Source organism: Ammospiza nelsoni, chromosome 6 (genome assembly GCF_027579445.1).
Source record: "Ammospiza nelsoni isolate bAmmNel1 chromosome 6, bAmmNel1.pri, whole genome shotgun sequence".
Classification (NCBI taxonomy): domain Eukaryota; kingdom Metazoa; phylum Chordata; class Aves; order Passeriformes; family Passerellidae; genus Ammospiza; species Ammospiza nelsoni.
The window spans coordinates 63,366,991-63,379,169 of record NC_080638.1 but is presented as its reverse complement, the minus strand read 5'-3'; the positions used below and the strand labels follow the sequence as shown (position 1 = coordinate 63,379,169).

General features: G+C 43.4%; 1 protein-coding gene across 1 annotated transcript in view; it reads right to left on the bottom strand.

Moving 5' to 3' along the window:
• Positions 1-1,396: 1,396 nt before the first annotated feature.
• SOS2 (SOS Ras/Rho guanine nucleotide exchange factor 2) overlaps positions 1,397-12,179 on the bottom strand; it is a 52,819-nt gene continuing 42,036 nt past the window's right edge. Inside the window, exons 15-23 of the mRNA XM_059474342.1 lie at positions 10,495-10,614; positions 10,073-10,235; positions 9,413-9,530; positions 9,150-9,322; positions 8,780-8,896; positions 5,518-5,779; positions 5,163-5,204; positions 4,191-4,300; positions 1,397-3,180 (exon numbers count right to left, since the gene is read on the bottom strand). Coding sequence (XP_059330325.1) covers positions 2,662-3,180; positions 4,191-4,300; positions 5,163-5,204; positions 5,518-5,779; positions 8,780-8,896; positions 9,150-9,322; positions 9,413-9,530; positions 10,073-10,235; positions 10,495-10,614 — 1,624 coding nt within the window. The 3' untranslated portion in view covers positions 1,397-2,661. The remainder of the gene's footprint in view (positions 3,181-4,190; positions 4,301-5,162; positions 5,205-5,517; positions 5,780-8,779; positions 8,897-9,149; positions 9,323-9,412; positions 9,531-10,072; positions 10,236-10,494; positions 10,615-12,179) is intronic.

Genomic DNA, 12,179 nt, shown 5'->3' with positions numbered 1-12,179 from the left:
AATAAAGTTTTAATAAATCTACAAAAGTCTTAGTAAATCTACAAAAAAGGTCCTAATAAATGTACAAAAAGGCTTTAATAGACTTAAAAAGGTCTTAATAAATGTACAAAAAGGTCTTAGTAAACCTACAAAAAGGTTAATAAACCTATGAAAAAGGTCTTCATAAACCTATGAAGAAGGTTTTAATAAACCTGTAGAAAAGGACTTAGCCTACAAAAAGGTCTCAGCAAACCTACAAAAAGGTTTTAATAAACTCACAAAAAAGGTTTTAACCAAGCGACTGAATATGAGTTGATTCTGCGTCGACATCTTGAAATGCAAAGGTTTTAGATTTTTTTCCACCCCTTGGATATGTGGAAAAAAGGGTTTTTTTATTACTTTATTTCTTCATTTCTTTTAGAGCAATGTGAGGCCTCTTGGTGGTCAGCAGATTCTCCTGGGAAGTTGTTTTCTGAGGGAATTGCCTTTTCCCACAAGAGCCAATTTCAAACCCAAACTTCACATTTTCCCCTTCTAGCAGTTTTTTTTTTGTTGTCGTTCTTTTTACCTACCCCTCTAATTATGAAGTAACTGAAATGTTATTTATTGCTCTCTTGAACCATTCTGGTGGGAATCTCACTGCCTTTGACCACTTTCCATGGCCATACTATGATATATTTTACTGTGGAATATTCAAAATGGTTCTGGCATAAGCACTTTTACAGGAAGGCATAAAGCTGACATCTGTATATTCTAAAATGTGGTAGAGAATTTTTTCCTTTTCAACAACACACGAAAGTCTAAAACAATATTATTCCTTGTTTAGCAATAGCTGCTGGTGGGGACTTCAAAAGAGTTAATGTAAATAGTCTAAGAAAGAATTCCACTTTTCCAAGTCATCCTCCATTTCCTACCTGCACTCCAGTCTGTGCATCACAAATTTGGGACTTTTTGAACCTTATTTTAGCAAAATGAAGCAGCTCTCCTGTAAAAAGTATGAATGGATTCCAACCCTCTTCTTCCTCAGGGAAGGAGCACAGAGGAGACAGGCAGTAAAAAAAGGATAGAAAGATAGAAAAATACATCTGAAATTGGGAGGAAGAGAAAACTGGGGGTTCTTGGTATGATCCTGTACAGGGCCAGGAGTTGGATTCCTGATGGATCCCTTCCAACTCAGGGGGTTTCTAATTAACATCCCTCTTCAGTGCTATCTCCTTTCCAAAAAGGAGTATTTTCCAAATGGAATGCCCAAGACAACGGGAGCAGCTTAGGCAGACTGATGAGAAGCTGGAGTGTGATTTGGAAGCCTGGGATGAGCCAAAGTGAGACCAGCAGCATGGAAAATTGGGGCATTTTGTATTGTCAAAAATGCAATTCCCAACCTTGTCCTTGCAAGGAACACGCACTGCTCAAGCTCTTAAAAATTAAGACTGGGGTGATTTATTAATCTTGTTAAGAACTCTGATACAAAGCACAGTAGAAGGCCACAAACCAGTAAATAAAATGTGGCTTGTGAAGGCCACTTTATAAATGCTGCTACAGAACTACCAGTAAAACAGACTCACTCTCACACCAGTTCAAACACGGCCGTTCGACTGGCAAAGAAAAGTTCCATTCACTTATCAGTTTAAAAAGTTTAATAAAGCTTTAAGTGTTTGCTGGTTTAAATGCTACCAATTTCCAAAGTGGATTCAGGAGTTAGGTGTGGATCTAGAGGGAGTTAGTAGGTCTGGAAGGCAGGACTGCCCCAGGCCAGAGGGAACGCTGCTGGCCGGATCCAGTCCCAGCAGTAGCAGACTGTGTTATAGGCCTCCAAGTCAACTTCAATTTATACACGTCATTAGCATATCTGTAAATATACAATATAAACAATTGTACAGGCGCATAGCTTTGTTCTCCACAACAGCAGACAAACTCTTTAGCTTAAGACACCTTTGCCTATCAAAACAAAAAAGGCACATCTGAACAGGATGCATGTGAAGTACCCGGGATCCTCCCCGATATCCGAGACGGGTACTCCTCCTTCATCCTTTCTCCAAAGAACCAACACCAAAGGAATATTTTGGTATTTAGATTTCAACCTATTTTTTTTTTCTTTGTCTTCAGCAGCAAATCAATGGCAATTAAGACATGGCATGAGAATATTCCAGAACAGGAGCTGTCACTCAGGAACCTCAAGGCAAGTGGTCAGAGGTTTCAAATCTGTGACGCTCTGGATCCTTGTGTTGTTTGATCATCCCATTGCTGGGTGTCCTTAATTAAAAAAAAGGCCACTAGTGCTCAAATTTGAAAAAAAATTTCACAGACGCACCTTTTTTTGGCTCAGTGCAATTAAATGATGTCAGTTTAAATTCACTTAGTGTAGTTTACAGTGCAAAAGGTCTATTTTGTGTCCTGGCAGAACGGTCGGCACTGAGGATGTGAACCAAGGCAATGCTGCTGCTCACCTGAGGGTAATGCTGTCCAACCACACAGGCTGGAATGTGTGTAGGCTGAATTTTTTCCAATTTAAACCTTTTTTTTTTTTTTTTTTTTTTTTTGATCAGCAGCACTTTAAGAGCATAATTTGTGAAAATACTAAAATACACTGCCTTTTTTTTTTTTTCTGAATAAATTAAAAAAAAAAAGAAAAGAGGAACTTTACAAACAGTATTCCAGTGTCAATGACTACTATGGCTAAGGTCATTGAGGAGTTTCTGCATTTTCTAGCAAAGACAGTCTGTGCAAAGGAGGGTGGGAGAGCTCCCTTTTGTAAGTCTTTGGCGGCAGTTTGGGCAGCTGGGGGCTGGAGTTGTGCCGGGGCGGCACGGGGGGCACGGGCGGCTGCGCCAGGCTGTTGTGGCTGGCGCTGAGGACGCAGCAGCGGCGCAGCACCCGCGGGGACGGGGTGCTGGGAGGGGTGCCCGGGGAGCTGGGGCCGGAGCCCGCCTCCCGCAGCCACTCGGGCTCCCGCGGAAAGCGGCCCAGCGGCGGCGGCTGCAGGCTCATGGCCGGGCAGTTGATGAAGTGCTCGGGCGGCCGCAGCGGCACCGGCGGCGGCGTGTCGGGAACGGGGTCCCGCGGCGGAGGAGGAGGAGGAGGAGGGCTCGGCAGGGGCTGCTCCAGCGGGGCGCTGTAAGCGGGAACGCGGGGCTGGATCTTTGGAGGCGGCGGCTGCCGAGGTGGGATGGCCGGAGGATCGTCATCCGACTTGGAATTTCCCTGCGGTGGAGGATAGGGAGGTGTAAGAAACGGAGAGCACGGAATGCCAGAATGGTTTGGGTTGGAAGGGAATTAAATCCCATCCCATTCCTGCCCCTTCCGTCCCATTCCTGCCCCACCTCCCACTGTCCCAGGCTGCTCCAAGCCTTGTCCAACCTGGCCTTGGACACCTCCAGGGGCAGCCACAGCTGCTCTGGGCATCCTGTGCCACGGCCTCCCCACCCTCCCAGCCAGGAATTCCCAATTCCCAACATTCCATCTTGTCATGGACATCTTTCATGGAAAATCCTTTCCTTAGGATTTCTCCTCCTGAGAAGCTTAGAGGCCTCAGAAACAAAATGTAAACATTGATTATCTGCTGCTGTGAAATGCAACAGGTGCATCTGTGATTGGTCTCATGTGGTTGTTTGTAATTAATGGCCAATCACAGTCAGCTAGCTTAGACACACAGCCCGAGCCACAAACCTTTGTTATCATTCTTTCTGATTCTATTCTTAGCCAGCCTTCTGATGAAACCTTTTCTTCTATTCTTTTAGTATAATTTTAATGTAATATGTATCATAAAATAGTAAATCAGCCCTCTGAAACATGGAGTCTGACCCTCATCTCTTCCCTCATCCTGAGACCCCTGTGAACATGGTCACACCATCTAAACCTGCTCTCCTTCAGTTTGAAGCCATTTCCCTTGTCCAGATGTTTGGACAAAGAGAAGTCTTCATTCAGATGAGGAGTTCTCCTGACCTCTGCTAGTGGTGCTGTCAGAAGCACAGCAGCTGTGCCCTTGATGGGAATGTGAACACTCTGTTCCTGAAATTCCTAGCAGGGTTTGGACACTGGGAATCCAAAACTTAGAGGAAACTGGAGCTCTGCATCTCAAAGTCTTTTAGACTGACAGAGCCCTGTTTGGATCAATGGCTGAACTTGACAATCTTCAAGGTCTTTTCCAAGAGAAATTACTTTAGATATTCCCCAGTTCATCACCAAAGCTATTCGATCCAGGACAGCAATACCTTAGCATTGGAAGCATCCTGATCCATCTTTTTTCGTGGAGGAAGTGGAGGAGGGTTCTGAGGCTCATCACTCAGTTTAGGGAAGCTCCCCCAGGAGCTGAAGAAAGTCTCTGGAGAGGGAAGAGCAGATCTTTTACTCCTTGTGCAATATCTGAGGAACATATCTGGAATATCAAACCAAACTCAAAGCAAGTCAAGTAAGATCTTTGTGCTCCACAGCAATGTGAACCAGTAACTTCAGCAGCAGGAATTTCTTTAATTCACTGCTTTATCTGATCTAGGCCTCACAAAGCGTTCTCCTATGTCCAGTATCAAAAAAAGGCATCAGCAGCCTGCAGGCAATGCTGAGAGACAGGAATATAAATCCAGGGAACTCCAAGTGAGTTCTTACAGAGGGAGAAAAAATCCTCAAATTAAAACACAACACAACCTCTGACTTGTATTGGTGACTTCTGTCACACCTTTGCTTTTCCTCTTAGGAGTGCACTGAGCTCTGTGTCTACATCAGGCCCGTGCTCTCCAGCTGGAAAATAAATTAATCATATTTTAAAAAATGTGTGTGGAATAAATAAAAAGAACAGCTGAAAACCCAGGTGAATGCAGGATATTCCTCACAGATGTGGTACAAAATGTGTCTCTTCCTTCCCAGCAACAGAGCAGTTGTTTTCACCATGTGGGATTAGGAAATTATCAAGTTTCTTTATTTGTAGCTTTAGTCAAACAAAACAATCATCAAGGACATTTGAAAACAGAAGGAAAATCATGTGAGAGCCTGGAGATAAAACCCCAACCCAAACTAAACCAGCAGTTTAAGTTTTAGACTTTACATTCTTTACTGGACGTCTGATCTAAAAGGAGCCCTTCTGAATGCAGCCCACATTCCCATCCCAGATTTCAGATTTCAATCCCCACCGAGCTCTCCTGAGCAGGAGGGCAGGCAGAGTTAAAATTTAACAGAGTTCCAACACTCACTCGACTGAGGCAAGTTCACAGGAGCAAAGATGCTGTTGTTACCTGGGAAATAAAAAAATCCATTAAACCATTTCCAGACACAACCACTGCACTGCAGCACAGAACAAATGCCTGAATAACCTGAGAGATCAGAAAAAAACCCCCAAGTTTATCTGCTGCAAACCCGAATGAGAATTTCCTGTGTAAAACACTCCTGAACTGGAGAATTTAATGCATGCTGAGAATTAATTTAATTACTTCACATTTTCCTATTAATTTTTTTAAATCTTGGTGCATACACCCCCCTCCCCAGTACATTTGGGAAGCCTGGGGGACAGCAGCCACGATTATGAAGCCATGCCCAGTTGTCATTTACCATAAGAACTGTTGAGGTCAATGTCCAGGAAGACGCTGAACTCGGAGGAGGCCGACACGGGCGGCGTCGAGGGCGTGTTGGGGGAGGTGGGCGCCGACGCCGCCGTCTCCTGCTCGGCCTCGGTGATCCTGCTGAAGCTGATCTTGCTGGGCTCCTTCTCCAGGGGCAGGGGGTGGCTCCTCAGCGTGCCCGAGGTGGAGCCGTGCCTGCCCGTGTTGGGCCTGATCCCCGGGGATTTCAGCGGATACGTTGTTTTCCTGGGCTGGAGACAGGGGGGCTGTTAGCACTGCAAGGTTCCACACTGCACCGCTCTACACTGCAACGTTCCCAACACTGCACCGCTCTACACTGCAACACGGTCCCTACACTGCAACACGGTCCCAACACTGCAATGTTCCCAACACTGCAACACGGTCCCAACACTGCAATGTTCCCAACACTGCAACATTCTACACTGCAACACGGTCTCAACACTGCAATGTTCCCAACACTGCAACATTCTACACTGCAACACGGTTCCAACACTGCAATGTTCCCAATACTGTTCCCAATACTGCAATGTTCCCAACACTGCAGCATTCCATACTGCAATGTTCCACACTGCAACATTCCCAACACTGTTCCCAACACTGCAACGTTCCCAACACTGTTCCCAACACTGCAACACTCCACACTGCAACATTATCAAAACTGTTCCCAACATGCAATGTTCCACACTGCAATGTTCCCAATACCGCAATGTTCCCAACACTGCAACGTTATCAAAACTGTTCCCAATCCCGCAGCATTGCATTCCTAACACTGCAATGTTCCCAACACTGCAATGTTCCACACTGCAACATTCCATACTGCAACATGGTCCCAACACTGCAATGTTCCACACTGCAACGTTCCAAACTGCAACATTCCATACTGCAACATTCTACACTGCAATGTTCCAAGCTGCAATGTTCCCAATACTGCAATGCTCCCAACACTGCAACGTTATCAAAACTGTTCCCAATCCCACAGCATTCCTAACACTGCAACATTCCACACTGGAACATTCCCAACGCTGTTCCAAATACCGCAACGTTCCACACTGCAACATTATCAAAACTGTTCCCAACACTGCAAGATTCCCAACACTGCAACGTTCCCAACACTGCAACGTTCCAAATATTGCAACATTCCACACTGCAACATTTCCAACACTGTCCCCAATACTGCAATGTTCCATATTGCAACATTCCCAACACTGCAACGTTCCAAACATTGCAGCATTCCCAACACTGCAATGTTCCACACTGCAGCATTCCCAAAAAACACTGCCATTCCCCACTGCAGAAATCCCAAACACTGCTGCCATTCCCCACTGCAGCATTCCCAAACACTGCTGCCATTCCCCACTGCAGCATTCCCAAGCACTGCTGCCATTCCCCACTGCAGAAATCCCAAACACTGCTGCCATTCCCCACTGCAGCATTCCCACACTGCTGCCATTCCTCACTGCAGCATTCCCAAACACTGCTGCCATTCCCCACTGCAGAAATCCCAAACACTGCTGCCATTCCCCACTGCAGAAATCCCAAACACTGCTGCCATTCCCCACTGCAGCATTCCCACACTGCTGCCATTCCCCACTGCAGAAATCCCAAACACTGCTGCCATTCCCCACTGCAGCATTCCCAAACACTGCTGCATTTCCCCACTGCAGAAATCCCAAGCACTGCTGCCATTCCCCACTGCAGCATTCCCACACTGCTGCCATTCCCCACTGCAGAAATCCCAAGCACTGCTGCCATTCCCCACTGCAGCATTCCCAACACTGCTGCCATTCCCCACTGCAGCATTCCCAAGCACTGCTGCCATTCCCCACTGCAGAAATCCCAAGGCCCTGTGAGGTATTTTTGAGGTATTTCTCCAAGAGCAGCACGGGGGTACAGCTGATGGGAGCTGCAGCGTTATTTACACAGCAGGGGTTTGCTGGGAAGCTGTGGATGCAGCTGAAAAAATCTTTTATTTCCCCTCAAGTATGAGGAATGAAGAGTCCAGGTTCTGCTGCCAACCTGGACAAAACACTGGGAAAACAGCCTTGGGAAATAAAAATTTGCTTCAGGTGCCTCTCAGAGCTGCAGCAGAGCCCCACAGAAATAGCAAAACCAGAGGGTCACCAGGCCCTGCACACATCCAGGACCAAGGACACACTTGGAAACATGTCCTTGTCCTCCAGTTTATCCAGGAAAAATTCCTACACCAGCCTGGACAAACTCAGTCTGGTCAGGCTTGGGTTAATCCAGCACAGATCAAAGCTGAGCCTTGCCAAGTGAATTATGTCCCCATCTTTCAGTGGTGTCCAGCACATTGCAGCACCCACAGCTGGATTTTCCTGAAATTCCAGTAAGATTCTCTCTCTTTGGAAACCATGAGATGTCAAGAATCCCTGCCCAGCTGACTAGACCCCAATTTTTAGAAAAGATTTTAATAACATTACTGTCAGAAGCATTTTTGCAATAGCAATTTCTGGTGTTTTCTTGCCACATTTGTAACATCATGTTACTCATTCCTCTAACAAGAGATGGCAAAAATGATTTATAGCTCTCCCAAAAAATTAGACATGGCTCCAGTTCCTCAGGCAATTACAACATATAAAAACCAAGTGCTCTAAATTGTGATTTTCCTGCTTAAAAAAGAACTCTGAGCTCCAGGAGCTGGGCTTTTAAACCCAAAATTGCTACTCCTTTAAATGGAACTGTATTTTCTTCAGCAAAAAGGGTTGCACCTGGTAAAGTCTGCAGTTTTTGCAATAATATCAAATATTCAGACAAAACAAAAATATAAATTTTCTTAAAGAAAACTTAACATATGTATAAAAGTAATATTTTAGTTAGTATTAATGTAAGATTTCTTGGTATTGTGAAATGAAAACTATTACTCCATATTTTATCATATGACTGTATGATAAGAAATACAAATTTGACAGCAATATTTTAAGTTTTGGGGGAAAAAGTGAGTTTTAAAATCAAACAAAGATTATATATTTTAGTAGTGACAAACATCAGGAGCAGAAGTATTTTTAAATCAAGTGGGAAAATCAACTCAGGATAAGGAATTTTGAAGAAAATACACCTGGCTTATTGAGATAACCATGTGTTATTTCCATAGTGGTCAGTGAATTTTAGCAATTTAATTTTAATTAAATATTGCAGGAATTGGACCTGATGATCCCTGTGGTTCCCTTCCAACTCAGGGTGTTCTCATGAAATTTCAATAAAAAACTCACAAATCGAGGGGGCTGCTTGCAGTTGCGAGGTTCAATCTCCAAGGACTTGTTGAACAGATAATCTGTAAACTCCTTTTCTGGTATCTTCCCCATGGGATTGAGATTTTCAAAGAATTTCTGAATGAAACAAGTAGCAAGAATATTTAAAAAATAAGCACACAGAGAAATTTTTAATGAAATACTCATAAGATTCAAAATGTCATTTTTCACCACTTTTGGCTGCTCCTTTGTGTGGTCCTTTGTTGTCTACCACCCACTGCTCCCCCCTCTTTTGATAATCACTATTCATGCAAAATTAGTCCAGTGTTAGAAGATTATTTGGCATTTTCCCCCTCTCCAGTCCCCAAAGGGATTTTTCATGGCTGCTTACCCGGATTTCTGGCTCAACCCGTAAGCAGTAGGGCTGGTTTTGATACTGCTGAATCTCTCCTGTGATTTCAGCCACTTTTCTCCTCTTACTGAAGTTAATTAATTCTTTCCCTTGTCTTTTAAGGAAGTCAGGATTCCCTTCTTCTGTCTTCAAGATATTTGTTAGGTATATTCCTGATTCAAAAAAAAGGAAGTTTTTAACCATATTTCTGCAGCAAACTCAATTTCAGAGTGACACCACACCAAAAATTTGATGTCACTTACCAAAAAAAGGCACACAGGGAGGGTTGATTGACTTGAGCTTAGCTAAATACTTCTTAAAATGATCTTGGCTTAATTCTACTGCTTCATCCAGAACTCTTTTCTTCCTTTCTTGGAGTGCCTGAGTTGTCAAAATTAAAAAAAACGTAGGGATGGAAATGTTCTCAACAGCATGGTTAGCAAATACAAAGGAAATCCCTGGGTCTCTGAGCAAAATTTGGGAATTGGAATGAAAGTTTCAAAGAACCATTTGCACCGTTAGTAAGTACAAGGTAAATCCCTGGCTCTATGAGCAAAATTTAGGAATTGGAATGAAGGTTTCAAAGAACCTCTTGTGGCAATGGTTTGCTCTGGATTGCAGCCCCCAACAATTCAGTCATGTGGATCCCAAAGAAAACATTCCAGACTACTGAAAACACATTGTTATTTTAACTTTAAAGTTAAAAAATTTGGTCTTTAATAAAAATTAAACATTTGATTGTAAGTTCAAGGCCTTGTGCTGCTTTTCAGAGTCATGCAAAACTCAAACCATTTTATTCACATTCTTCTTTTCCGGTTTTACTCCAGGGAGGCTTTGCTGCCAACAATGGATTTCACTCCAGAACCATGTGGGACCCAGCTCTGGATTCTGATTTAATTTCCTCTTCCATGCCCTAAACTCACCTCAAATGTGTGATCCAGCCTGTAGACAGAGACAGAGTTCACAGCACTGACAATCTCCAGAACTCCATTGAAATTATTGAGGTCCTGGAAGACCTGCAGGATTTCTATGATCCTGCTCAGCACAGCCACTCGCTCCTCAAAGTTCTCCGTTTCCACGATGCACCTGATCAAAAGATGGCATTTGAGAAACACTCAGAAATACAACCTGACACTTTCTGACTTATTAAATCAAATTTTTCCATGAAAACCCATCCAGCATGCAGATTTTGGCTCTCTCTCCAGAATCTCAAGTATGAATTTCTGTAATCACATCTTACACATGTTCCAGTTGGAAAGTCAGGGGAGGATTTGGCAGAAATGAACCAGCAAAGCCCAAAGCACACCCAGGGGAGAAGTGCTCAATGGCACTGCCCTGCACTCACTTCTCAAACCACAGAGTGAGGTTTGTAGTGTGGCGAATCATTTTCAGGAGGTTTGGGGAGTTCATTTCCTTATCTTCCTTCGTCCACACGCTGCCAACGAGCTCAGAAGGCTGCACAGCCCTGGCAATGACAAAACAGGAGGCAAAATGCTCAGTACCAATAAAAACTGTCATTTCTGTGTTTTCATTAAAATATTATTTCTCCCCTTAATCACGACCTGCTATTTCACAAATCCAATCCCACTTCATCTACTACAAAACTCAACTTTTTGAGTGCTCAAGTACAGAAAGAAATACATTTGTATCTTAATTGAAATTGGATAATTTTGAAGAAGCATTTTCAGATAAGGAGATTACAAAGGAGTGAGTTTAATCTTCTGAAAGGGCAAGAAAACAACTTCAAAAAAGTTAAAAGCTGAAAACAAGAAGGTGAAGCACTTGCAGCAAAAGGTTGGTTTCAACACAAAACCTCCCATCACTGAAGCAGGAACGGGATTTTATAATTTGAATTTTGTAAGACTCCTGAATTATCCCCCCAGCACTTCTGCTGTCAAAAGCCTGACATGGAGATAAAAACTCTTTTCTTCCACTCCTTTGCATATTTTAACATAGAGCACACAGCAAAGAAACCTCTTCCTGTAAACTCTGGAAGTCTCAGGGTATTTTTGACCAATAGTGTGAATGAGGAGCATTTTTTAGGTGAAATAATGACAAAAAGGTGTGAGAGTGTTGGAACCCTGATGCTGAGAACTTTAGACTTTCTGTCTTGAAAGACAGTGACCCCCAAACAAACACTACATTTAACCTGAAGCTGCAGAGAAAGCTTCCAAAATGATAAAATAGCATAAAGATTATGAGTGTAGAGTTTAAATAGAAATGTGTAATATCACATAGTAGAAAACTTAGAGTTTAAAGTTTTAAAACAGAATAATATATCTAAAACAAAACAGAAGTATAAAAGCAGTAGCTAGTTCTTCTTCATCTTCTTCATGACTTTAAGTAGTATTGTATAATTAGATAGAAAAATCCACGTTGCAAACCACAAATAATTAGTTATTAAGTTAAAAGTAAAAATAATTTGTGTCATTTCTTAATTAAACAGTTTATCCTTAAAAAACCTTGTAGAAAGAGCTAAACAAAGCCATTTTGTAAACTATTAGTGAACTACGACAAAACTCCCAACTTCTAACTATAAGTAAAACTATAATAGAACTATAATAGAACTAAAAAATAATAAACATTTAAGTCCAAACACAAAAAATACCATCTTAAGCATTTTTAATCCCAACCCTAACACACACACAAAAAAAGAAACAGGTCTTAGTTGGAAATGGGGTTGTATATTCTATTTCCCACCTGTCAGAGCTGGGGCAGCTCTCTGCTGTTCCTGGGGCAGTTGTTTCTTTATCTCTCCCCCAGCCAACCCTCCCTGCAGGAGATCTCTGCTGTCCATGGCCACTGAGTGTCCCTGCAGGGCTGATCCAATGCCAGCATCCCATGGGGAGCTGCTCCGCCCAGGGGAGGAGCCAAGCATTCCTGCCTGGGCACAATCTGAGCCTGGCACAGCACGGCAGCCTTTGCCCCCTGCACTGCCAGAGGAGCAGCTTTCTGCTGCCCTGCATGGCCAGAGGGAGCCCAGGCCCATCTGCAGCAGCCCTGGAGCTGCAGAGGAAAACTCCCCCCTTG